At 49.2% G+C, this 26,839-nt stretch overlaps 2 protein-coding genes across 14 annotated transcripts; one reads left to right on the forward strand and one right to left on the reverse strand.

The window, feature by feature from the left end:
* Nucleotides 1-1,116: 1,116 nt before the first annotated feature.
* HNRNPH1 (heterogeneous nuclear ribonucleoprotein H1) lies at nt 1,117-19,250 on the reverse strand. Of its 13 annotated transcripts, none has more exons than XM_068408519.1 (15): nt 19,149-19,250; nt 18,446-18,556; nt 10,314-10,373; nt 9,125-9,262; nt 8,073-8,228; nt 7,729-7,872; nt 6,096-6,234; nt 4,924-5,102; nt 4,631-4,702; nt 4,418-4,557; nt 4,109-4,244; nt 3,856-3,939; nt 3,669-3,719; nt 2,475-2,567; nt 1,117-1,908 (listed from the first exon to the last, which is right to left on the reverse strand). In XM_068408519.1, exons 2-15 carry the CDS (start codon nt 18,492-18,494, stop codon nt 1,784-1,786), a joined length of 1,566 nt encoding a protein of 521 aa, XP_068264620.1. In that variant the 5' UTR covers nt 18,495-18,556; nt 19,149-19,250; the 3' UTR covers nt 1,117-1,783. The 13 variants fall into 13 exon arrangements, with proteins under 13 accessions (XP_068264620.1, XP_068264621.1, XP_068264622.1 ...); XM_068408520.1 differs by lacking the exon at nt 19,149-19,250 and adding an exon at nt 18,684-18,701; XM_068408521.1 differs by lacking the exon at nt 19,149-19,250 and having other exon boundaries at nt 4,418-4,551; nt 18,446-18,728.
* On the forward strand, nt 11,166-17,662 carry LOC137667749 (deoxycytidine kinase 2). The gene is made up of 7 exons (XM_068408810.1): nt 11,166-11,409; nt 12,385-12,500; nt 12,949-13,142; nt 13,410-13,557; nt 14,106-14,221; nt 15,754-15,853; nt 17,413-17,662. The coding sequence occupies exons 1-7, from the start codon at nt 11,310-11,312 to the stop codon at nt 17,434-17,436; spliced, it is 798 nt and encodes a 265-aa protein (XP_068264911.1). The 5' UTR covers nt 11,166-11,309; the 3' UTR covers nt 17,437-17,662.
* Nucleotides 19,251-26,839: the final 7,589 nt, after the last annotated feature.

A 26,839-nucleotide genomic window follows, 5' to 3' on the forward strand; every position in this document is an offset into this window, starting at 1 on the left:
TATTCTCAAGCCCAAACAAGGCTGCCCTTAGGACGAAAGTAGAGTTTGCAGTATGTGGTGTTAATGGATCACCAGCTCCGTGCTACCCAGCTTTAACAGATCAACAGCTCCACAACACGCTGTGTTAATACAGCAGCAGCTCTGCAGTGTGGGGTGTGAATGGATCACCAGCTCTGCTGCTGCTGTGTGGCAGGGCAGAGAGCTGTCAAATCACACCAGTGATAGTGACAGAGAGGGCCAGGTGAAGGCAGTGCTGTCCCCAACAGCACCCACACTGCTCAGTGAGTGCCACAATGCAGAACAGCTCTGCAGCTGAAGGGAGCAGGCGATTGCATAGAGGCTGTTCCTTTCACAGGCTTCATTTAGAACCGTACAAACCCAGGCTGAGCCCAGCTCTGCCACAGGGGTGTTTAGTCCCCCCAGCACCACAAGAAGCTCAGCCAGGACCCAAGTCTGTACTGAGCTGGGCTCTGGCACCAGCCCTGCCCCAGCCCCAGCTGTGACTGCAGCCAGCAGACAGGTATGGAAGGTGCTTTTTAATATGGCAAAAACAGTGCTCAGGCTTTAACCCTTTCTCACACAACTGCTGCCAAACAGCACAGGGTTTTCCCTGCTGTAGAAAGGGACCTCACATTTCTAACCCTTAGGGAGGAACAGTTAATGAGAAAGGGCACATAAATTTACTGTGGCAAGTGCATAGAAGCAGACTCTGTATTATTTCAAGGGGAAGTTCCAGTGCTCAAAAGCTGCACCTAAGCTGCTTTTAAAACTGTATCTTTAAGCCTGATGTTTGACAAGTTGTGTTTATTGGAACAGGGCCGCACTAAGCTGCAACATCCACTGATGCAGCACTTCAGTTCCACAGAGGAGCTGCCTGCAGGGAAGCCCAGAACACCCTCTGGGCTCTGGAGAACCCTGGTCATGTTGCAGCTTCGCAACACTTCAAACACACTCAGCACCCACCCTTGGCTGAGAAACAGTTGCCACTAACACCCCCCAAGGCCAGCTGAGAATTCATGTTAGGAGTGGTCACAATGTCACTGAGGACACAGGAGCACAGTAACACTGCTGCACATGTAGCTACGCCACCAAAGTCAGAGGTCAAGAAGGAACAAGTTCCAGTTTTTAAAAGGAAGATTTATTTAACAAGTTTCACTTAGCGCAATACACCTAAAAAGGAAATCACGATACAATGAAAGATTAAATCAAGGCCTCAGAATTTTATACGAACACCAAGACCAAAATCCTAAAGTAGCCGTATTGCGTCTCAACATGTTTTCCCCCATTAACTTAAAAAAAAAAAAAAGCTTTAACGTGCCTTACAGGATATTAAAAGAAATAAACTAGAACTAACATGCCAAATGTTCACTTTGAAATTCAGACACAGCTCCTATATTGTTTCTTTACAAAAAAGCATGTCTCTTCCAACATGTATTCAAAACAGTGTCAGATGTAATATGGTATAAGAGCAACATTTAACATAATTCAAACAGCTTTAACCTAAATACGCTTACTGCTTAAATACACTCCTACAACAAAACTAACTTGAGAAATGCTCAAAATCGTTTAACAGTTATAGTTTTTACTCAACTCGGTTATTACATCCTAGATGAATGTTTATTTCTGTATGTTCAAAAATACTGAACCTGAAAGGTTTTAAAATAACAATCCTGAATTCACTTACAGTAAAGCATAAATCACAAGCTCGTATTGCAAAACTGTTAAACTTAGTTTTTTGTTTTTTTGTTTTTTAAAAAAGATTTGCCCAAAAGTCAGCAATTGGTTACATTCCCCAGCCACCACTCATGCTGGACATGTTGGACATGCCGCCCATGCCGTTCACTCCCATAGAGGCGCGATTGCCGCTGCTGTAGTAGCTGCTGTTCATGGCGCCCTGGCTCCCGGGGTCTGAGGGGGAAAACCGACAGCAGGTTCACAGCTGGCTCAGGCCGACTCGTAGCAGCATTCCCCCAACGCCTGTCCTTGCTGGGCCACCGCGTATACACCATCTACTGTGCCCAATACTGCAAAGCATCAGTTCACAGCTCCGTACCCAACATGAACTTTATTGGTTGTTAATTCAAGAGCCAGCCCTGTCTCACCCCCCTTTGAACCCCACGTTTTCCACCACCGCTCTGCGGAAGCAGAGAACACCCAGCCTCCCACGCACCCTCCCCTGATTGTACCCATGTTATTTAACCCGGGCTGGTCTCCCCATTCCATACAGAGAAGATAAGAAGTCACCAGAGCAATACAAGTCTGGAGATTGGCATTTCCTCCCCCCTTTCAGAATAATCTCCCACATTTCCCCCCTCAGCCCCAAGTTCTCCAGCAGTTCTGGAATTCCCAACAGCCCAGTCTTTCAGCTTTCAGGGCTGTACCATGGCCATGCTGCAGCTGTGAAGAGCACCTTAGGGTGTGCTAAACCAGCTGCACTTGGCCCACCTAAAAAAACAGTGAAGAAATGCTCTTACCATATCCACTCATGCTGCTCTGACCACCATATCCTCCTCCATAACCCCCACTCAACTGCTGGTTAGCTGGACCACCGTAACTGGATTGGCTCCCTTTCAAGTTAAGGATAAAAACGTTAAGAGCTTGCCTGACAAAGCCTGCTCGTTACCAACAAACCCACCCTTTGCCTAACCAACAGCTCCTGTACCCCAGCACTAGCTCACTCTCACCTGTGTAACTTTCTTCCTAAGTAAGGTCACAAGCTCAAATAAAGTGATCAGGGTTCTAAAGACATTCCTACCATCAAACAGTAGCAAGAACTTAAAGAAATTACAGGAACTGCTTGTGATTCTCAAGCACTTGCTGTAAGGGTTTACTTTTGCAGTTTCCATGGACTACACGTAGTGGGATCAATGTGCTATTGTATGTAACACACACCTCGACAGACTTAAAGTCAGCTCAAGTGACCTCAGAGAACTGCTGCCCTCACCAGCCCTTCAGGAGACAAGCCGACCCATCAGCTGCAGGAGCTCCTTTGCAGACACTCCTGACAGACTGACTGCCACTCCAGACTGCTCACACTTCACAGCAGTGCTACCAGAGCCCTCTACTTCTGCTTACGAACAACTTCTCTTCACCCCATCACTTGTCTATACTCCCACAAGACTTTACTGCAGTTGAAGTATCAGCATTAGACTTGAAACATTTTGTAATCAAAACACTCTAAAAGCAACAGTGTATCTACACACACACACACACACACACACACACACACACCCCCCACCCTCAAGAAAGAACCCCCCACAAATCAACCACTACCTTAACCTCCAAGAAACCAGACAAGTCAGGCATCAAGAGGAGGATCTGCTTTACAGACACAACCATGGCTTTAGACTCATTTAGACCTTCAAACAGTTTTGGACTTTGCTAGAGCAACTCAGACACTTTCTCCAAATTCCAAATAGATTTTCCCTCACCACCAAGACCAGGCTTGAACAACAGGTCATGTGCAACAGATACATCCTCCATCACCAGACAGTGTTCTAGTCTCCAAAGAAAGGGAGGGGGAAGGAGGACAAAAGGACAGGCATCCCCCTCTTCACTTCCACACCCCCCACTCCCCAGAGCCACTCACCCCACCACACACACCATTCCGCACCATGGCTTATTCAACCTATTAATTGTTCAAATGTATTCCCAAAAGGTTTATATACCTGCCAATGTGCTAGTGTTCCAATCTTGGACTACCCCTTCCGATTCCTTGACTGTGTGATTAAGACAGAATGTTGAATTTCAGTTTTTATGCCAGGCACAGAATAAGCAGGAGCTGTATAAAATCAGCCAGCTTCGTTCAATAGCAAGTGCTTGTTTAACAGTGCAGTTAAGACTGTTTTCACATACCCATTGCTCCCATCATTTGACTGCCATAGGCACCACCAGTTCCTCCTGCTGTAGAATTCAGGAAGAGCTCTACATATCTGTGTTCTGCAAGAAGAAAATGTTGCCATGAGAGCATTTCACACCAAACCCACGGCCAGCCTGCCTCACTGCAAGCCAGGCTGCAACCCAGCCATTGGCACTCCAGTGACAGCAGATGCACTACACCGCAGGGCTGCCTTTTCCCTGAAGCCACGTATTCACCAGTCGCACTTACGCATATTTGCTTTGTCTTTGGACATAGCGGCCACTGCATCCTCATGAGTAGCAAATTCAACGTCTGCCTCTCCAGTTACTCTGCCATCTGGTCCGATTTCAATGTGTACTCTTACAGGGTTCAGAGGTGAGAAGAACTACATACGAGATAGTCACACAGATTAAAACGCACCAATGCGACCGCTCAGCTTTACAGCGAGCCACTTTCTCTAAAGGAGCACTCATTAACTGCAGTGCAGCTCACGCATCCAGTAACCATCACAGACTCTCAAAGCCATGCAGTTAAGAGAGCAGTAGATCTGGAACTCACGTTATAGATGTCGTTCTCCGTAGCTCTGTAAGGCAGACCTCTCATGTGGACGCAGTGGCCAGTCGTGCTCTGGAAGGTCGACGTCCCGTCGCCGTATCTGTGGTCCGACATTCCTGCAGAGAAAAGAGTCCATTCTAGGTCTTTCAGATGTATTTTAGTTTCTTTGGAGACATATTGTAAGTTCATTTACTATTCCTATTAGAGAAATCTTACCTCTTCCAAATCTATCAGAACCAAAACCATAGCCATCACTATACCCATTGTAGTCATCATAACCTCCATAACCTACAAACAGATTGGACAACATGTTCATTTCAACTACAGAAAGATCCAAATACACACAAACACGCTAGAGACAACCAGTGTTAGAACATTCCACTTCTTCCAGAAGAAACAAAGCCAAGGACATATACAAACCAGCAGTTACAAAGCAGGGAAGACACTACCAGGTCCAAGTGTTGCTGCTTCTCAGATGAGCAGCTCCCTCTTGGACGTCGTATCCTTACCTCCTCCGTAAGCTCCACGCCTCATTCTTTCCAAGCTACTTCCTCTACCAAGACTGTTATATCCCCGCGTCAGACCAGGTCTGTCGTAAGGACCGGGTCTCTGCATTGCCAACAGCTTGCGTGGAGGGTCGTAGTGAGTGCGCACTTCCGCTCGACTACTCTTGAAGATCTCAATGTACCTAGAAGTGTTTCCACAGAAAGAAGTTAGTCTTTAACTCCTTCCACAAATACCTCACAACTTCACATTAAAACAAGCCATTTAGTCATAGCCTTGAAACTGGCAGCGTATTTTAAGCCAGGTTTCTTTACATTATGTAGGCAATGACATACTATTATAAGCACTACATTACTTGCAAATCAGTGTATTTTCAAGAAATTACGATTACTGAAGGGTTTATGTGCTCCTCATACTTCACAGTATCCCAGCCTTAAGGGTGGGGGAGCAATATTGATTCCCCACCCTCCTCCCCCAAATTTGAAGTGTTAGTCAAAAAACATAGGAGGGACTGATGTCCGCTCAACTCAGCACCATTTTGCTCATGGGGCAATGTAAACAGAGGGTTAAAAACCCAGTCTCCACCACGATTTTAACCCATCAGGATGCTAAAAAAAGCTCTGCATGTGCTCGTGAACCCAGCCTATGCTTCGGTGATTCAGCATAGGCAAAAAAGTGCATGCTTCAATGAAAAATAGTCACAAGTAAAATAGAATAAAAACCCTTTGTGACAATTTCTTGAAAGCTATGCTTATTACATGGAAGATTAATACAGTAAGAAAATTTGTTACATTTCAACTTATAAAACAAGTTTAGAAAGTATCACATTTTCTTATGGTAATAACAGTACTGTGCATGTCTTTAGAGCTAAAGGCATAATTGGTGCTATTTGAGAAGTTAAAGCCATAGTCTCTCAACTTCATCACTTTCAAGCTACCAGTTTTGCGCTCCTCCGTTACGACCAAGTTTCCAAAGCACACTTAAGCTTCACCCAATTTTGTTCATTTTGGGTAGATCCAAACAGCCTGTGCCATACGCACGTTAGCAACACCTTATCACCAAGTTAGAGACCAAAATACTATTTCTATTTGGATGTTAACACTTTCAGAAGAGAGAATATGGATTTAATAGTTTACCATAAGAAAAGTGACATAGCCAACCAACCATCCATCCCCACCTGTGCCCTATTCTCTCCTTGTGTTTCTTTAGAGCCTTTTCAGCTATTTCCTGTGAAGCAAACTGCACGAAGGCCTCCCCCGTACTCCTCCCCTGGAAGTCCACCGGCAATGTTATCCCATTTGGCACGATTTCCAACCCTTCAACCCAAGGACAAATAACCCCAGTAGGGGGGCAATATTAACATCACAAGCCCAGTCATGAGTTTTTTCTTATAGCTTTAAATACACCAGAATTTTAACACTTGAAAGTGAATGGTATGTTGATTCTAGAACACCAGAAGAAAAAGAACGTCAACAAAAAGAGATCTGCGATCACATACCATTCAGTTTACATTCTTAACCCACCCTGCAGAGCACAGAAACGTTCTGAGTGTCACAGACAATTCCTCAGATAAAGCATCTAATGCAGGGTGCATTAAGAAGTTCACATTACAAACCTCTTCAATTCTGCGAAAGTATTTAAGATGAACTTTTTAACTTAAAAGTCAAACACAGCAAGTTAAACAGCTTTATATATAACAAGTATTTTTACTAGAAGTCACTCAGGTAAAATAATTAGTCTTATGCAAACATCAAGTTTCAGCATTAATTTTTTTTATCTTTAGGAGTGCTTGATTAAGAAAAAAATCATGAAGTAACTTCAAAAGTATTAGTTTCTGAACAGAAACAGCACATTAACAGTTTTTAAAGCTTGAATCATGTAAGAAAGAAACAACTTTAAATGCACATGCCTAGGAACTGCTCTCGTTCACAATACACTACTGATTCTGAAAACAAAAAACAAGTTCTGAAGTTGGAAAACTGGAAATATTTATTTCTACTGTATTTTGAAGCAAGATAGTAAGCTCAATCAGATCTTGTCATAGCAAAACATTCCAGCTAATTTTAACACTCACATTTAGAAATCTACTACTTTGAAAATACTACCAAGTTAAATCCTAGATAAGTTAAGAGATTTAATTCTTAGGCATTTGTAATAGTATTCCAGTTCTTAAAGCATACAACAGCTGCAAAAAAGTGAGAACAAGTCAATACAAGACATTATCCTTCATCCATGAAAACTAAGCTAGATGACATCAAGGGGTTTTTTTCCCCCTCTAGGAAAAGCAGTGGGCAGAGGGGAAATCTGTACTCGGGTGGAGTTCAGCAGGTTGTTTTCTTCTGGAATCTTATTCAATACTAAACCTATGTTTAAGAAATCATGGGCACAATGCATAGCCTTCCTCAGATCCTGCTCCTTGCCCTGAGCCCAGCAGTAAGGGTGTTCTACATCCTGCACTGAGAAGTGTGAATCAGCTAAGACTGGGGGTGGAAATATCCTCCCATCTGAATTGTTCTTTTAATTTAGGAAGTCACTTGTCTTCTGTTATCCTTATTTGTACGGCCCACTGAGTATAAATTAGAGCAGCTTTCTGGAGTTCCCTTTAAATAAAGAACTAATAAAGAATAAATTAACAAAGAAGTATTTTAGGAATTGATCCCTCAAGACCACGTAACTAATGAAGAATTGCTTATTTACTTTTAATACCCATCAGTATATTGTTGGAAGTACTACTGGGCTATCCGTGGCGGGTTTTTTTTTTTTAAAGCATAGACCAATAGTGCTACAGCTACTACTTTTATCCCACATACCTGAAAAAAACTGTACAATTTCTTCTTTACTACAGCCAAATGGGAGTCCTCTAAGACGTACAAAACCATCATTAGCCGTATCAGGGCTGTTGGGACCAGTATGCTTCAGAACCCAATCCATTTCAACGTTGTTTGACTTGAAAACTGTAAAAGGCACTTAGAATTAATGCATTCTGGAATACACAACAGTTTTAAAAACCATTTGACTAGAAACTAGTCAACTTATGATATATACAAGTCCATTTGCCCTTTCACATGCATTTTAAAGAGACAGAAAAGCAATTAACCAAAAACCCATCAAGCACAAACACATTCAGTCAGTTACTAGACCAACGGAGTCAAACCTTCAACATATCTGTGTCCCATTGTTTCTCTGTCTTTTTTCAGGGCCAATTTCACATCTTCCTCTGATTCAAGCTCAGCAAATGCTTCTCCACTTGGTCTGCCCTCCCTGGTGTATATGAAACGGATTCCCAAAGGCCCATTTAGAATTTTGCAGTCTGAAAATGAAATAGGAAGGCCAGAATTAATTTAATTACAGGAACACTGTAACCTTAAAAGCTGCAGATGTTCTTAAAGGAAAAAACTGACAACTATCAAGTTATATCAAGACAACAAAACCAGCAGTAGTCGTCTTATAACTTTTACACAGTGATCAATAAACTAAGGGACTAACTAAAGTCAAATTACCCTTCTCGTCAAGTCTGAAGATCAGCAAAACATTAAGGATAAATGCAAACAGCTATCTATTTGCAGAGTTTTGCTGCCTCTAGCTGAACGAGCTATCTTCTTTTGATCATAACTGACTTGACTTTCTCATCAGCCTGAAGAGAAGTAAGTAGTAACAATCAGTGTAAGCATAATGAACTAAATCAGAACCAAGTCCAATATGCTGTACTCCTGAAGCAGCTTTAAAATCTCCAGTCCCTGAAGAAAGCATGTATTTATCACCACTATTTATTACTACAGGATGATAATAATTTGGGGGAAGGACATGACACACTATAAACACTTAACACAAGAGTGCCTATTAGGACAGCACCAAGAATAAATTGATTTAGTTCAACCTGAAGCAAGAATTTTGAACTTTTCTTTAAAATGGAAGCTTACCTCTTCTGGTTGCTCAAGAAGCTAAGGCAGTTGTGGCTATCCCAGCAACTCCCAGACTAAGCTCCTTTGTGTCTAGTTCCTGCTAGCAAAAGCATAGCTTTCCACACTGCATCCTAGCTGAGGCACTTGTGGCGTTACAAACTTCACTAGCTACTGAAGTGCCCTGAACACTCTCTGGAACTGCTCACTGCAGCATTCCCACTGCCACAGCATCCCCAGGAGCAACTCAGAATTGACAGAGCCCAGCCCCTCTCCCAGACCCCTATCTCCCCACAGTTCTGCTTACCAGAGAAAAACCTCTGCACCTCCTCGGTGGAACAGGACCAAGGCAGCCCCCTGACTTTCACCACGTATCCCTCAGTGCTCTCCGTGTTGAGCATGACATTTGGGGTGAGGCTCTGCTCCGTCTCAGCTTCTGTGGTTGCTGGAGAAGACCAAAGGAGGCTCTTTGAGATGCTGCACAGGACGGCCGCCACCCGCACCCCCTCAGAGCGCCCGGCGGCCCCCTTGGCCTATGCCCACCCACTCCCGAGCCTCCTCTACCTCGGACCGCTGCCCGCCTCACACACACAGAGCCGCTCCCGCCCGGCGCACGCCTGGCCCGCCCCCCCGGCCCGCGCCCAGCCCCCGTCCCCGCACGCACACATAGTGGGGCTCCGCGGTGGTTCTAGGGCTCCGAGCCTGATCCGCTGTCCGGAGAGCGCCTAGTCCCAGTCAGGCGGCAGCGAGCGGGCGAGCCTGTGGCGAGAGCGCGCTAGGAAATGGCGGCGGGTACTCCCGCTTCCGCTGGGCCGGCCCTTCCGCCGCACAAAGAACGCCGGCCCCAGACACCGCCCTGGTGGGCCCGACGACTCGCAGGCCCCGCCGACGCGCACGGCATGAGAGCGGCGTGTGGCGAGCAGCGGCCGAGGAGAGCGGGCTGCCCGCACCGTCTCCCGGAGGGGCTGCGGCGTGGCTGGGGGTGAGGCGCGGGGCGCATGCGCATGAACCCCGTAGCGCTCCTGCCCTGCCCGCCCTGCCGGACCCACCTGCGCATGCTCCGTAGTACCACTGCGCTCCGCCGCCCCGGGACACACACCCACTACGCACACGTTCCCCGCGCCCGCCAGGTTGCGCATGCGTCCTCGCTAGTCTATGTCCCCCCACCACCATCACCCCCCCCGTAGTTTGTGCGCATGCGTGGCCTCCCTGCCCCTCCGAACAAAGCCACGGCGCCGGCTCCCGCGCACAGCGCGGGCCGGGCCTGCGCGCGTGCGCCGCTCAGCGCCGCGCTCCGCACTGCGCATGCCCCGGAGGCCGCAGGCCGCTTCCCGCCCCGCCCGCCGCCCTGCCCGGGGCCGCTGGTGTGCGCGGGATGGGGGGTGGGGGGCCGGTCCCCGCTACCGACACTCACCCCCCGCACCAGCATGGCACACGCGTTGCAGGGGGAGCGAGGAGTCTGGCTGAACAAAGAGTGGGTGGGAACTAGCACTTACCAGCTTCAAATGCTGACGCTACCCCACGTGAAACAATCTGCTCGCTTCGGTCACTGAAGCCTGGTGTGTTTGTAGGAGATGGGGAAAGAAGAGACATGGGTCACAATTATCATAAAAGAAATGAAAATAAAGCTCCCTCCCATCTCCTCCAAACACACCAGACCTAGCTAGATTTCACCCTGAATCTCATTACTATAGATGGAGTAACTACAGTCACACACACTCAGTTGCACCCGTAAAAGCTATCGTCTAAGAATCCTCCATCCCCTTCCTTTACCCTGAAAAGAACAAGCAGTTCATGTTTCAACTTGCCCACACAGATAGAGAACCCATGCCAAGAGTTAAGCAGACTTCATAAAGCCCCAGGCAAGCCAGAACTGACACGGGAATTCTGGTGCCAAGAAGCAAAGCTGCTCAGAGCAGCATCCAACCCTTCACCCACACGTTTCCTTCCCAGTCAATACCAATGCTCACAGCCCTGAGCTAAGCCATTTCCCTGCCTGCAAATCTACATGGCCCCATCCCTGACATAACTATGTAAAACGTTTAGTTTACCAGATATCAATCCGGACCACTAACGGCTACTTCCCCCCGAAGCTGGAGGCTTTTTGAAAAAAAAAAAAAAAAAAAAAAGATACTATGAAGTTTGTTTCTGTAAATCAAACAACACTGAGAACTCGTTTACATTAATGCAAATCAAATCAGTAAGTGGACCCGTTTTACAGTAACTTCCTGAACAAAGCAGCTCTGCTTGATTTCACTTGCTGAACGCCCATTTTAAAAAGCCCTGAAGGCAGCAGCTTGGCAGAGGCAGCCGCGCTCCCCAGCCGGGCGGGACCGGCGGCAGAAGGGGAGGCCTGCAGCCCGCCGCGGCGGGGGAGGGGGCAGCGCCTCCGGCTCCTCCCGGGCAGGGGTGGCGGCCATCCCGCCCACCGGCTGGCGGGAGACTTAAAGTGGGCTGGAGCAGCTCCCGTGTGCTCCCGGCTCGGCGCCGCCATGTCCACTCCGGCCAAGCGGCACTGCCACAGCCCCGCCAGCTCCCTCGACTCCAGCTTCCAGAAGCGCCTCAGGAAGATTTCTATCGAGGGGAACATCGGTGAGCTCGGCGGCGGGGGAGGGCAGTAGCGGTTGGGGCCTCAGGACGGGAGCGCCCTGAGGTGCCACAGATGGCAGAGGAGACGCTTTGGGAGAGGGGCGGCTGAGGGGCCTTTTCCACCCACTCTACAGGGCGGTCTGGGGATCTTGAGGGAGAAGCGCAGCCGGCGCTCTACCGAGCCCCACTACCGGCGACAGTCAAAAACTGGCGCCACGGCTGACAGCGGGGGTGGGGGAAGAACCCCGCCGCCCTGCCCGGCCAGGTGTCCGCTACAGCGAGGCCGCCGTGTCCCCGTCCGCGGCTAACCGCCGCGTGGGTGGCCTTTAGGAGACTAAACATCCCCTCCTGCCCGGACTCAGGAGAAACCCCCCTTCGCCTGCCCCCCGGGGACACTGCCGCGCTCCCTGCCTGCCCAAGGCCTGATCCTCAACTCCGAGCGCCATGGCCGCGGCAGCGCGAGCCGCCTCCCGCGCGCCCGGCCCGTACGCGGCGCTCCCGCCCGCAACTGCGTCACACAGCTGCCCGCCCGCGCCAGCTCGCAGCCCGCGCCGCGCATGCGCGCCGGCATTCCCCCTCGGCCCAGCCCGCGCATGCGCAGCAGCCGCCCTCTGCTCCCGAACAATGCCGCGCTCCGCCCCGCCCCCGGCTCAGCCTGCTCCTAAAATGGAGGCTCGGCCGCCGCCGGCTCCTTATCGGCTGCCCGGCCCGGGCGCGGCCTTCTGGCGCTAAAGATTAGAGCCGTTTTCTCGGAAGGTGCGCTAGCACCGTGCAGGCGGCCCCGCCAGCCCTTCCCCAGCGCCTAGCCCCGCTTCCAGCAGCCCAAAGCCTGCCCGGGGTCCCCTGCAGCTCTGCACCTCAAACACTGCAGCGACACTGCCCACAGCCTCTTTAAGAAACCTCACAACTGCCCCTGTATCTTTATCAGTAAGACCAGTCTAACCTACACCCTCAGTGAATTTTTAAAATCTTCTGCAGCTGCAGGGAAGTCAACATTTGTCAGGCTACTAGAGAAACACAGCTATGAGTGGGAGATCATCCCTGAACCCATCGCCAAGTGGTGCAACATCCAGACAGCTGAAGATGAACACGAGGTAGGTGTGCTGGATTTGGGAAGCCTGGGAGAGAGATGGGGCACAGAAGAAACCAAAATGATTGGCCAAGGAGCCATGCCAAAATTCAGCTATACTGAGTCTGGAGCATCCAGAGTCATCCCCACTATCATACCAGTTGGTCAGACACTCAGAAATTGTAAAGCCTACTTAGGAATATACTACTGAAAACATATTCCAAATAACCATCCCTGTGCCACAGGAATCACATTAAAGTCTGGAACTCAATGAGCAACCTATTCTAAAGAAGCTGTCATAAAGACTACCATCAGCTGAGAAACCTCTTTATTCCCATGCCTAAGCATTTTCCTAAAAAAAAAAAATCCCAAGACCATGAATTCTTACTTCAACATACCAGAATTCCAGTTTGAGAAAAGGGAATAAAATCCTTCAAATACGCTGGTATTAAGTTTTCTCTCTTGTCCCCTAGGAACTTTCAACATCTCAGAAGAGCGGAGGAAATCTACTTCAAATGCTGTATGACAAACCCTCAAGATGGGCCTATACATTTCAGACTTACGCTTGCTTGAGCCGAGTAAGAGCACAATTAAAACCTGTCTCAGCCAAGCTACATGAAGCAGAACATCCAGTGCAGTTTTTTGAGAGATCTGTGTACAGCGACAGGTAATTACTCTCACAATGCAACAGGAGTTCAGATTAACAGCTCCAGGTCTTTATGCTCAAAGACATGGAGCTGGGGAAACACTTGATACTAAACTAGATTCTGCAAGGAGCAGGTCTGATTCAACAGGTGAGAGCTGGATGGTATTAAGAGTACTTTATGGATGTAAGAGTGAACAGCTATTTTTTCAGTACCATGATTCTGATTAGAAGTGTTTTAGTAGTTCACTTTGGTCATTCCTGGCATGAGACTAATGTCTTTCATTGCAGATATGTATTTGCTTCTAACCTGTTTGAGTCTGGAAATATTAATGAAACAGAGTGGGCTGTTTATCAGGACTGGCACACATGGCTTTTGAATCAGTTTGAATCTGATATAGAACTGGATGGCATGATCTACCTAAGAACCACACCTCAGGTACGTACACAATTTTCAGCTCCAACTTCTGCTTTCAGGAGCTTAAGAGGGTACAAAACCCTAAGTATTCATGACATAATACTGCAGTGACTAACACCGAATTAGCTCCCCCCACCCCAAATGTAATGGGAAGCCTATTGTAAATTCAGGTTTCATTCCGAGACCAAATTAAAAACCATCTCTTCTCAGCTGCTGTTCTCATGGCAGCAAATGCTACAGTCACTAGCACCCACCACTCTTGCTGAAGTATCCAAGGCTGCAATTGAGCTTCTGAGTGAAGTCTGACTTCTGTTCCCATACAGTCCTGAGTTGAAGTTAAGATGATCTTTTAGTAAGAACTACTGGCATTTAGCTAAAGTGGCTCAAGTTTGTTTTTTTTAAAGAAGAGTTATCCTAGATGTAACTCATCTATGTTCAGCCAAGCATTTAAAATTAATGCTCACTAATGTCTAGCATTAGTCTTTCTGATTTAAGGACCACTTCATCTGTTTAGCTGATTTATCCTTCAACACGATTAATGTCCAGGCTTGTACTTTTTTTTTTTCCAGAAATGCATGGAAAGGCTACAGACGAGAGGAAGAGAAGAGGAGCAAGGAATTGAGCTTGAGTATTTGGAAAACCTCCACTATAAACATGAAACCTGGCTTCATGAAAGGACTATGAGGTACAAACTCATTTTCTGTAGACAAGTTTCCCACTTAAAGGCAAGGCTCTTTACTACCTTACACTGAAGTTCATTAGGGATAAAACTAAGGTTTAAGTCTAGCTTCACCTAGGCACAGATGGAAGGACTTATCTTTAGACCCACTCCAGGTTTCCTGGCACAGAGATGATTACTCTAGTTACATGCAGAGAGAAGGTCATCTCTTGGCAGGGAAGTAAAAATTACCAAGAGATGGAACTTCACCTCATTTAAAGCCTTTTTAAGCATTAGCTTCAACTAGAAAGCTCCACAGCTCTAATTCCAGCAAGGATATGAATTTTGTTAACTGGAAGTACATAGGAATAGGATAGAGTTGAAATGGTGTTCAGTGGCCAATCACATAAGTTACCTACTAAGCAGCTTCTAGTTCCAGTGTAAGGGAGGGCAAGGTCCCAACTACCTTTAAACTAGGATGACTGTATTTCAACAAGGTTTAAATATTAATCCTAGCTTCAAAATAAATAATCAGAAAGGCTTTTGGCAAGAACTATTACACACAAGAAACTCAGCGACTAAGTGATTTCTGCGTACCTTCCTTCCCCCAACTTCCTTACTGACTCTTACGAGCTTTCCCATCTAAGGAAGCTCTAAATGTGAATGCAGAGGTTAGATTTTCCCCGTGAGGAGCCTGAAATACTCTCCTGAATGGGAAGCGTAACAATTCCAGGAGAAGTACATTATCAGGACTAAGTTTCATGCAGGATGACCCAGATGCTTAGGAGACAGCATTCCCCAAGGCAGCACTGCACATTGGGGAATTTTGGGAATGTTTACAGTGTACTCATTCCAAACTTGTGAGCAAGCACTTCCTGTATTTTTCATAGGAACATTGAAGTCTGCAAACACAAGTTCAAATGTTGTTCAGCACACTTAGTGCATTTCACAAATGCTTTTCACACACAGAATTTATGCTTTAAGAAAAAAATACATCCAGTTGCACAACTACTGCTCCCATCTGCTCCTAAGTTATCTCCAAGCCATTTTTAATACCAGTCTTATAACCTGTTAGAGGTCATCCCCATGAAAGGAAGCTTTAAAACTGCATCTTAGTAAATGGATTAGCAGTTAACTAGAAAGGCTTGGGGGAGACAGAGGCCAAGTGATATTTTAAAAAACACACTCTTACCAAAATCACATTCCTGATAATGGATTCCATAACAAAAAGAATGAGGTAAAGGAAATCAAGGTAAGAAACAAACTATCTTCCCCCCCCACCTTGTACAATAAAAATGGGTATGAAAAGACCAGATTTATGAAATATATTAAAGTTATGGTGATACAACATTGATTGGGTTATACAAGAGCAGTTAAGGACAGACTTGACTTGGGCTTAATACTTAAGTCCTGGGTATCAACATTAACATCTTAGGTGCCTGTGGTAATAAGTCATGCTGCACCCTTAGGAGGGCTTGGAAAGCAACTGAAGAGCTAGACTGTTTTATACACAGTACTTTATACCATTTTTACTAGCATTATGTTCTTCCATTTAACAGAGTTGATTTTGAGAACCTTAAAGAGATTCCCATTCTAGTTTTGGATGTTAATGAAGATTTTAAGAATGATAAGATTAAACAGGAGTACCTGATTGAGAAGGTAAGTGTTAAATGATGTTTCCTCATATTTGCTCTTCTTCTGCAGCAATAGCTACAAGTTATCAATTCACATTCTTAAAATTCATGACTAAGTGCTTGTTTTGGGCTAGCACAATCAGTTTCCTTCATAGACTTAAGAAGCTACATGGCTGCAGAAAAGGCTTTTTGCTTTCCTTCAAAAAAGTTATTTAATCCCACCTCCTGATCCTCACAATTCAAGGGAAAACTGGGTGTTTTCAAAGAGGGGCAGTTGTGGGGGATGCAAGTCTACAGCAGATGGAGTAGTCAGACTACTCTCTGCCAAGTCTGCACTGCCATACTGTTAATTAACTAGTTCACAGGATGATACTGTCCAATTCATGTCAGCCACGATGTCCTTAGAAAACTCCTGCAGTCAACTTAGAGCTATTTATGCCCCCTCACATTCTAGGGCTCAAGGCTCTTCCTGGACAGAGCACAACCCATCTGACAAATGCAGAGATAACTGAACTTTATACATAGTTCTAAATGCAGTAGAGTTGGGAGGGAGAGTCAACAACCATTTGAGGAAACAAGGTGGTAATAAATAGGTCACTTGAGTCAAAATGGTGTTTGCTAATTCCAAGGAAAGGCAAGACTTGGGAAGTAAATGCCCAAAGAAAATCTTCTGCTGGAGCCATGTACTGTGTGTGCCCAGTCCACAGCAAAAAAAAAACCCCAAACCCTAACACTTAAAGGCATGGGGCTCATCCTCAACCCTCCAGAGCTGTAACATTACTTATTTCACTTGCTGGGACACTAACCTTTCTTTCCCCCACTGCCCCAACAAGACTATTGTTAAGATGGGAAAGAGTGCCTACCTCACAAACCATATAAACCATTTTCTCCATCTTGTTCTGGGTCATCAATTTGAGGCTAAAAAAATGACTCTTTTAAGCCAAGCCTAATTCTCCCAGTTAAATAGCTCTATATAAACTGAGGAGGGGAGCAGAGTGTTCAGTTGTGGAGATATTTGTTAAGCTACATCCTCATGAAAACCAGCAAATAACAAGCTTAGAGAGTTATGAACCAGCCTATGCTTATACAAGCTATCTTTCTTTCAACTTGCCCCACTGAAAGGCCCCCGGTGTTGTCTCCACCACCCAGCACATGAAAAGGTCAGCTCTGCTTTCAGCTTGGGGTAGGAGGTACAGCACCACACTGAAAGTGCTACCAGATCTTTGGCTTAGTTTTCAGACAATCCCTCTCTACCTAGGAAAGAGCTACCTAATGAAGGTAAACTCATGTTTCTTTAAATGAAGTCACATTCTGTAAAGCATTCCAGAAGCTACCTTTCATAAGTACTTGCTATTCTTGAATAATTAAGTTACTCAATTCTACCTAGTACAAACTTACAAATCTCAGGTTCACAGCCATCTGCTACACTGAAAAGCATTTCAGTCATTAATTATATGCAGAGGCAGAACAGCACTGGAGACTGTACAGTAACAAACCATTTTTTCCCCAAGAAAGAGAGGGAAAAGCCTAATGATTTAACTTTTCTCTTAATTCATCAAATATATATGCTTTTTGTTTCCACAGGTCAAGTCTTTCCTGGCTTCTTAAGAAGATGAAAATTAATTTGAATGACAAGTCGCTGAAGTTCAGGAGTTAAACCTAACAATCAGTGTGTTCTTATACAATTTTACTGAACCTGTATAGCTTAGGAAGATGAAGTGCAAAAATACATTTTTTTTTTTGCTTGTCTGACCTGTGTGGGTTTTGATGGAATTTTCTGTATAGTTAAAACAAACAAATATGGCGTGCTTTGATAATGTAACTTTGTGTATATTCTCTGGTGTTTAATAAAAATTTTAACATTATACTGACTAATAACTGGCTTTAACAACAGAGGAATTAACCAGTTATCTATGGCTGACAACCCACTCAGCAGCGATAGCAGGCGCTGAGGCAAGGTTGTTTTGCAACAACTGGCACAGTTCACCATTTTAAAACGAGACTGTTATGGCGTCCAGAAACCTTTACTTTCAACTTCTGCTTTATTGAATGACTGTTTTCACAGGATTTATGCTACTTAAAGATGGACATTACTGTAGTCACAACGGTTACACCTGTAATAAACTATAATTTAAGCATATCTTGTTTACGACCTCCCCCCCCCCGCCCCTCCCAACACGGCAGCGGCATGGAGGAGGCAGGGAGGGAGCCGCCAGCGCTGGCAGCAGAGGCCAAGGCAGGACAGCAACCCCGCGTCTGCTCCCCACCCCCGGGCGCTGCCCCCGCCCCGCGGCCCTGCCGACCGCCGCAGCCCTCGGCCGCCACGACACGCGCGGCGGGGGGGGAGGGGAGCGCAACGGCGCACGCGGCCGCGCCGCGAGGCCGCCGCCCGGTCGAGCCAGGCCGCCGCCATAGCCGCCCGCCCCCTGGGCCGCGCCGGTAGCGCGGTGCGCGGCCCCCGCCGCCCACAGGCGCCAAGGCGGGGGCTCAGCGGCGCCGAGGCCCCGGATCGGGCGGGACCGGCCGCCCCTCCCCTCCCCTGCAGCGGCCCAGCCGCCCCACCCCCCACTTCCCGCTTCCCCCCTCGCCACCGCCCCCGCGCGCCGCCGGGCCTTACCCAAGCCGGGGATCTCGCCCTCAGTCTCCTCGGTGTGACAGGGGTCCATCTTGGCCGCGCCTTCACCGCAGGGGCCGGGAGAAGACAAAGCTCAACGGGGGCGCTCGGGCGCTGCGCAAACGTAAACAAAAGCTCAGCGGGCGCCGAGGGGACGCTCCGGCGAAACCGGATCGGGGCTTTTCGGTCGTTTATTCGCCCGTTCCCAGGGGGATGAGGCGCGATGCAGCGGCCGGCCTACCCGGGCCCGACCCGCTTGCTCGCTCCTCCTGCGCAGCGCCCCTCCGCGCCTATAAATACCCGCCGGACGCGCTGCGCAGCGCCCTGACGTCACACGCCGCCCGCCCCTCCTCCTTCACCGCCCGCCAGCCAATGGCGGCGTGACAAATTGAACCGGCCAGTCACGTCCGCCGGCCCCGTGCGGGGGGGCAGAGGGAGCCGGGGGGGGGGGGGGGGTGAGAAGCGCGGCCGCCCCGGGCTGGGGGGGGTCCCGTAACGGCCGCGGCGGGCGGTTGGGAGCGGCGAACCCCTGTGACCCCCGCTGCCAGCCGGGTTCGACCCCCCCGCCAAGGGCCCGCTTCGCCTGTTTTTCTACCCAAACCCCAAACATGGCGGCGGCTTTGTCCCTCCCCGCCCGCCGCGCCGATCGCTGCCCCTCCGCGCTTCCTCCCTCCCTCCCTTCCTCCGCCCCAGCACCCCCGCTCACGGCGGGCTGCGGCCGCGGAGCTCCGGCGGCCAGCTGGGATCGGCGGCTCCGCGCACTGCAGCAGCGCCCGCCGCCGTCAGGTGGGCTGGGCTCCGCCTCCCGCCGCGGCGCGGGGGGAGGACACGCGGCGGGGCCCGGGCCCCCTCCTGCCGGGGCGGGCGGCGAGCGGCCTGGTCGGGCCCGACCCGCGGGGAGCAGGCCGCAGGCCGCTCCGCTGCGAGGCGAGGAGGGGTGTGCGTCAGGCCGCGCTGCCAGCCGCGGAGGCGGCGGGGGAAGGAGCGAGGGGCCACCTCGCGGCCGGGCAGGGCGAGGTGCGGCCTGCGGGAGGCCCCGCGCCGAGATGGCGGCCGGGCAGGCCCAGGGCCTGGGCTGCGAGGCCGAAGGCCTTCCTCGGGCTGCCCTCGCACCGTCTCGATGACGCTGTTTGCAAGCGCTGTCACGGAAAGGCTAACAATGGGGATAGCAACGGCAGCAGCTGGAAGCGTGCCAACCCCGACCTTTCCAGATCGTGCCTTCAGAGCGACCGTCTGTCTGTTGGGGTTAGATTCAGGCACGTTTGTTTGCTGGATCTCCCACTGGAGATCTCTGAGTGCGCTGGCAGGGTGAATCAAATGGCCACTCTCTCACATCCCCCCTGCACCCCGCAGTCCCTTCGCCCTACGCCTAACCAGACCAGTCCCCTCTGCAAAATACCGTTGCAAAGAACCATGAGCTAAAACAACTTTAAAATGAAAATAGCTGTAAGGGAGCCAGTGCGATTGAGCAGATAAGTGGTGACCTTAGGACTCGGGAGGTGTGGTGTCTATTCACAGCTTGGTTTCTGAGTGGTTTGTGTAAAGCGAATCCCTTTGCTAATCCATGTATGAAGCCTTTGCATTTCTAACAGTGAGTGAATGATAGTTTTTGTCTTTTAGTGTATATTAATAACTATAGACTGGGATACATTTACTATGTGTCATTTGATTAGTCTGGTCTTTTTAGTCCCCATTACTGCATATGGATAATGAGGGAAAATGGATTCTCTGTTGTTTGTGCATCATGAGCCAAGTGACTTCATGGCTTTGAAGTGGGCTGTACTGGCTGATTTTTTGCTATCCAATTTTCAGTGACAAATATAGCCTGGTTTGCCCAAAATTTTCTTGATCATATGTTTATTGTAGTCAAACAGCATTCTGACATATGTTTTCTCTTTAGAGGTCTCTCGGGAAATTAAAATCATCCTGTGTTCACATCAGGAGGAAGTTCCGCTGCATGTGTGTTCTTCCAGTGTTAGAAGAAAGGTCATTGGACTTTTTTGCAACAACATAATTGCGATGAAGTGTAGGCAAAACACCTGCCTGCCTTGAAACTTGACACATCCAACAGGAAGTTGGGTACAGCCACTTCTAGGGTAAGAATGTGACTGTGAACAGCAGAGGCAAACAAAGACATAGTTATCGGAAGAGTTATAATTAGCCAACGCATAGGTGGTGTTTGAAAGATGAAAATAATTAACAATTCAAGTGGAATTATTAACAGCAGCAGCCCTTTTCCTGAGAGGCCATCTCTGGTTAGTGCTTTTGCAAGTAAGGGTAGTCCCATGGTGTGAGAGCACTTGCAAAGGATGAGATAGGGGATAAAAATCTTGCTGGAAACATCTGATGCAGGATTTTATTAGCTTTCTTGAACAAGGAAATGACTATGTATGTATTTTACACATGCAGACTTCCAGGTCTTACTTCCATGATTTCTTCTAGGACTCAAGCATCATCAGTTTACCTGGCTTTTTTGTTTTATGGTGCCAGCCTGACAGCTGTACCTTCCTTGCCAGCAGACGCAGCTGAACTGTAGCATGTCTGTCAGCAACTCATGCTGCAGCTTCAGGTACTTGTTTTTCTCTAAAAGGGCTTTGTTCTACTTCAGAATTTCACTGGCCCTTTCCTGTGAAGGGGAAAGGCACACCTGCTGCCCAGACTGCTGGGGAGAGGAGCCGCTCTCATTTTCTCACTTGCATTCCTAGAAGATAAATTTCAACTTGTTCAAGTCAGCCTGGGGAGGGATGTAATCTAAGCTGAGCTCAGCCTGCTGGGTTTTGTAGTCCATCTGGTAGAAAATGGGCAAAGAGGTGGCCTCTTGGGGAGAAATCTGCTGGAGAAATGATCTGCCAGATAGTCACACAGCTCCTGTGCAACATCCCCAATTCCCTCAGTTCACAGTGAGCAGGGCTGGGAGCAGAGACCCATCCCAGGACAGCATGAGCAACGGTCTCACCTGCAGAGAGATGCACAAATCTGAGTAGATCTGTTAAGTGTGGAGCTGGACCAAAGTAAATCTCTTCCTTGAAGCCTCCTACCTGCTCAGGACATTTCTGTTTGGGATCATCTCTGTTTGTTAGCTTGTTTAAGTTTCTTTCCTGGCCAAGAAAATAATGGAGAAAATCTGCAGCTCTGGTTAAAGGGTTTTAAGGCATCTAAGCCTGTATGGAGACACTTTGCCTGTCTGGAAGTGATGCAGATTCTGACCTCTGGGTAGGTTTTGGAGATATTATTGCAGTGCAAAAAAATAATTACCGATTATTCTTTTATGGGTCAGCATTTGCCATACCAGGGAGAAGAGAACAGTGATCAGAGTTTAAATACCTGCTCTGGACAGATGATAGAACTCATTATCCATCAGCCTGACCCCATTGCTGTATGCGCCTTCCCTTTCACTCTTTCCTAGCTAGATGGGATCCATTTGCTCTTCTGCCTCCATCATAAGCTTCATCCTTCACGTCTCAGCTACGTGTGTTGCATGTTCCTTGCATTTGCATATAAGCATGTATAATTCGAGATCTTACAGTTAATCTGCAAACCTGATTAACTTTCAACAAATGCTGCTAGCAGCTGACTTGCTTTATTATCCGAGGTCTGAAAATGGGGAATGCATGGCAGTCTCATGCTACTAATGCTTTGTAGATTTCTCTGTATATGTGACCTCCAGTCAAAAGCCCTAGAATTCAATTATAACCTTTCTGTCACTGCCCATGGCTTTAGAAACAGCCTCTAGCTGTGATGCTGTGACAAATACAAGATAAAGAATTAAATATGCATGATGTGTGTTCTATCATATTAGATAACATGGCCACCTTCATCATCTGCTAATGCTGCCAATTCACAGCTTTGCTAATGCAGCCTCCCTCTTGCTTTTGCTTTGGGCAATTTAAGAGGCTTTTTGGTTACACTTCACTTTTACTTTCTTCCTTTTCCCCTTTTTTGTCTTTATTAGTTACTCTGCAAATGGTGGTCTGCAGCAGAGGCTTGGCAGAGATCGTGTTTCCCACCATTCCTAAGCTGCCACTAAGAAGCCGAGCCGGTCTGGAAACCAACTGGAGAGGTTGACAGACACTGCTTTAGTGAAAAGCAAATATCCAAATCCCTCCTTCTCTCTGAGGCCACTGCTGTACTGTTTGAATCTGTCACCCTTCCCTTTATACCACCAGCTTATCCAGAGCTTATGCTCACTGTCCGTTGTCAAACAGAAATGGAAGAATTGCCTCTGTTCTGCTCCCTCGGTGATCGCATCCTCTCGGGGCTCCGTTGGGAATTCACCTGTCCGATGCTTTTCTGTTCATTCGTGTAACTCAGGCCTGTTACCATTTCGGTTTTGCAGCATTATAATTACAGCAGTTGGCAGAATACCTTTTGCTTTTTACTAATACAGCTAGCTACCTTGCTGTGAATGCAGTTACAGAAGTAGAAGAGAGGTCTTCTACCAGCACACTTTAGGTATCTGCATGTTTTGCGTGACTCTGAGCTAGGTGGGCATGAGTCAGCTCTGATCCAGAAGCCATCTGGCCATGCAGTGCTGTGCTGAGCTCATCAGGCTCCTCTCCAAGAAGGTTTCTTCACTCAGACAGAACATTTACAGCTCTTTGGCAGTTCAGCCTTGCACCAGCCAGGAGGGAGGTGGGCAAGTGTCCATTTGCATCCCTTGCAACAAGCCTGCTCTGCATTTCCTTACTCCCTCCCAGAAGGAGAATGTCCTGTAAAGCTGTAAATACTTTACAGTGGAGTGACTGAGTCCAGTCTTGGGAGAGTGTGCTGCAGTATCTGTGTCAGGACAGATAACACAGTACCTGAGCCCTTGCTTTTCTAGCCACCTGTGTTCATGAAATGGAGCCTGTTTTGGCCACTCACCAACAGCAGGCTCAGGAGCAGTGGCCACAGCAGCTCACTGATTTCATCCTTGCTGACATGATGATCCCCAGCTTCCATCCCTTGCAGGTAGCGTTGCCTGTTCGGCATCACCCAGCTTTCTCTTGTCAAGTAGTGCAATGTCAAAGCAACGCAGCTGATGCACGTGCTGCTGGCACAGATCCTCTGTTATTCTCTCACTCCAGGAGTGCTCTCTGAGTCCTCCTAACTGCTCACCCTACTTTTGCTCTTCCTAACTTTTACCTTTAGCTCTTAGACCCTGAAAATCCCTGAACACAGAGTCAGGCACAGCATCGGTGGGGCCTGGAGCAGGACACACTCTTTCCTAAGCTACCACAGCAAACGTGTAAGTTTTCCTTTGGAGGGAGGGCATTCACAAAAGGGCACGTTAAGCCCTGTCCACCTTGTATATACTGTGGCTCTGCCCTCACCAGGGGAAAGATGAATTCTGGGTGCTCTCTTACAAGTGATAATTGCTGGGACGTATAAAACTGATGATGAGGCAAATTGTAACCTTAGAGTGTGGATTTTCCTGGCCTCTTTTGTCTTGACCTGCTAACATACAAAGTGGCAGAGCGCTTTGGTTTTGCTTGGATTTTATCCCACTATCTAACCCAGGAATGGTTTTTACTGCACAGGGCTTTGGCCTGTGGTAATGTAAAGGGAATATTTGCCTTGGGGGCTCTCACAGGCCTGTCTGAAACACCCTGCGCCTCCAGCCACGGCTGTGTCAAACACGATGCTGTCAAACCGCGGGTCAGCCACAGTCACGCTCTTCACCCCAGTCCATCTCAGTCTCTCCAGTGAAGGTTTTGCTCTTGCACCTACACCCTCCTATTCCCGCCGAGGCAAAGCACTCCTCCTTCCTCTGATCGTGCTCTGTAATGCACGCTGCGGGTCTCTGTGTCCATATGTTTACTCAGATCAAGAGGGTTCTGGGTCTTGCTGCCCGTAATGTTCCTCTCCGTTTTGGCATGGATGGATACACAGTTCAAAGCGGCCGTGCTGCACGCAGGCAAGCGCCGAAACGCTGCGATGTTGACAGCGAGGCCTCTGCAGACTCAGCACATAAAATGGGTCACTACCGCAGTTATTTCGGTTACACAACTCCAGTGTGACTGCCTTTCTTTTTCCTTGCCCTTGAAGTCACTTGAATGTAAACAAGTAAAACTAAGACAAGGGGGTAACAAAATCAGGATGGGGAACGGAGAGGGGAAAGGAAAGCGTCCCACAGTACTGGTCTGGAGACTGGCATCCTCACAGCTCGCCGGCCGGTTCCCCAGAGCTCTGATCCTGGAGCTGCTGCAGAAATAAAGCCCCATTGAGAAGTCTGGCTCAAATTAGCATTTGAATTCCCTTGTAGTCTGTTGTCAGATGGGCAGGAGGTGGGTGCTAGTCTCGGTCTCTCAGTACTGATACACAAAGGTGGCTTTAAAAGGTCCTTATTTTTCTGAGTGAAGGAAATGCATTGCTCAAACTATGGACACTTTGTGTTTTCCTTTTTGTTTTTTTTCCCTCTTTCCCCTCTCCCTTTCTCCTCTGTTTCACCCCCTTTCCTGGATCAGGCTGAGCCTTAGGTAGACATGTCTGGGTATTGTTAGCCCAGTCTGACCTACTTCTTTCCCTTCTCTTGGTCCCATGTTATGGATGCTGGTGCTATGGAAACCTGGGTGACATGCCAGTGCCACAAAGCCAGGGCCACCAGCTGCACCCTCCTCTCCCAGTTCCCCCCCTCTCCCTCCCAAATATACCCTGAAAGAAAGTTAGCAATGCTGCTTCCTGGGGAAGTTCAAGGGTGTGCTCCCTCTGTCCCACCAAGCCGTGCTGCGGGGGGACCAGGTTGCTCTTCCTGGGATGCGAGTGCATGGGTGCATTTTTTCCCTGGTCCCAGGGCACAGTTTTGGTGCTGGGGGGGGCCACGTGTAAACCTGCCGGTGCCCGCGCACCGGACCTGTCTGTGCACGTATGCTGCAGGGGCTGTCACATGATGGGTGGGAAAGTACACATGTGAGCCCTTGACGTTTTCAAGATAAAAATAAGCTACGAACTTCTGCAAAGCGGTACAAAAGCCTTACAGGAACCTGGCTGGGTTCCTGCAAACACAGAAATGGGAATGCATGCACCGGTGATCCCTGCAGCGGGCGGCAGTCGCTCCCTCGGTGGGACAGAGCTGTGCAGTCTCATCGTCACTCATTTGCTCACGTGGGAACAAGCCCCATCGGGGGACGGAGCCTTGTTTACAAGTTCGGCCTCTGCGCTTCTTGTGATAAAAAAGTTCTTGCTGGTTGTGCATGTTTCCTTTGCTCTCTGCTGGCCTCCCGCCCAGCTGGCTGCTTGCCTGGGAGGCTGTGCCTGTATCACAGCAGATTTGCTTCCACATACCTCACACCAAACCTTTTCCTCCCCGTTGCTGGCACTGAACCGGCAGTCATGAGGGGAGGAAGCAGGAAGGAGCTCGGGAATCCGCGAAGCGCTTGCAGGGCGCTCTTGTGTCTGTCGTGAGCCGTCCCCAGGAGGTTTCTGTGGGGCTCCGGGACTCCCCCACCCCAGTAACCGTAACACCAGGGCCTGGCCCAGCACAGACGAAACTCGAAGCAGGAGGGTTTGTGCCGCCATGGCCGCGGCTCTGTGCGCAGCGGGCTGCTGCTGCCCTGGGCGCCTCTTGGGGTGCAGTGACCGACGGCCCTGGCGCAGGCTGCCGGTGCGGGAGCAGTTGGCTGCCGGCCCCCCAGACACCTCCAGTCCCCCCGGTCCCCCGGCCCGGCTGCCGCCCCCCCACCCCGCGTCCCCCCGGCCGCAGCCGCGGGGCACCAGCGCCCTCTGCCGAGCGGCGGCGGCTGGAGCCGGGGCAGGAGCGCGGCGGGGCGGGCAGGAGCGGGGCGGGCAGGGCTCGGCGCCGGAGCCGGCGGGGCCGGGCAGGGCTCGGGGTCCCTCCGCCTCCTGAAGCCGCGGGCGCAGCAGCCCGGGCTCAGCCCTGCCGCCAGCGCAGCCGTGCCCCCCGCACCCGGCCTCCCCTCAGCCACCCCGGCTCACCAGGGCAGGAGAAAATTAAACCAGGACACAAATCCCCAGGTGGGACTCGCTCTGCTGCCCCAGTGAGCTGAGCTGGCCTCGTGGGTCAGCCCCCCATCCCGGCTCCCGGGAGGCCGGGAGGTGGCGAGGGGCAGCGGGGCCGGGAGAAGCAGCGGGGTGCTGCCGGGCGGTTGGATTGCCGTTAAACTGGGGCTCACGAGTTGGTCTTTACACCAGCTGGATGGTGACCGCGGAGCCGCGTCACCTTGGGGTGGCATGGGCACACCCTGTCCCCCCCAGCACACACCCTGCCAGCCCAAACCGGGCTCCTCAGCACCTCCGCAGCAGATGCAAGCGGACAGAGGGGTCTCCTGCAGCACCAGTGCAGCGCGCTGTGCCGCGGCAGCATTTCGAATGGGGTAAATCCTGAAACTGTCAACTGCGTCACGGAACCATGGTCCAGTGCAAAGTGATTTTCTTTGATGACGGTTATGAAGTAGCAGA

This window comes from Nyctibius grandis, chromosome 10, assembly GCF_013368605.1.
Source record: "Nyctibius grandis isolate bNycGra1 chromosome 10, bNycGra1.pri, whole genome shotgun sequence".
NCBI classification, from domain to species: Eukaryota; Metazoa; Chordata; class Aves; order Nyctibiiformes; family Nyctibiidae; genus Nyctibius; species Nyctibius grandis.

What these genes read in the sequence shown, in the direction of transcription:
- LOC137667749 (XM_068408810.1), top strand. Translation starts at nt 11,310, where the DNA reads ATGTCCACTCCGGCCAAGCGGCACTGCCACAGCCCCGCCAGCTCCCTC. An exon ending in CAGCTGAAGATGAACACGAG is followed by an intron (nt 12,501 to 12,948) that starts GTAGGTGTGCTG and finishes CTTGTCCCCTAG; the next exon opens with GAACTTTCAACATCTCAGAA. An exon ending in ACCTAAGAACCACACCTCAG is followed by an intron (nt 13,558 to 14,105) that starts GTACGTACACAA and finishes TTTTTTTTCCAG; the next exon opens with AAATGCATGGAAAGGCTACA.
- HNRNPH1 (XM_068408519.1), bottom strand. Translation starts at nt 18,494, where the DNA reads ATGGACCCCTGTCACACCGAGGAGACTGAGGGCGAGATCCCCGGCTTG. An exon ending in AGCGTCAGCATTTGAAGCTG is followed by an intron (nt 9,263 to 10,313) that starts GTAAGTGCTAGT and finishes GGTCTTCTCCAG; the next exon opens with CAACCACAGAAGCTGAGACG. An exon ending in GCGTGGAGCTTACGGAGGAG is followed by an intron (nt 4,703 to 4,923) that starts GTAAGGATACGA and finishes ATCTGTTTGTAG; the next exon opens with GTTATGGAGGTTATGATGAC.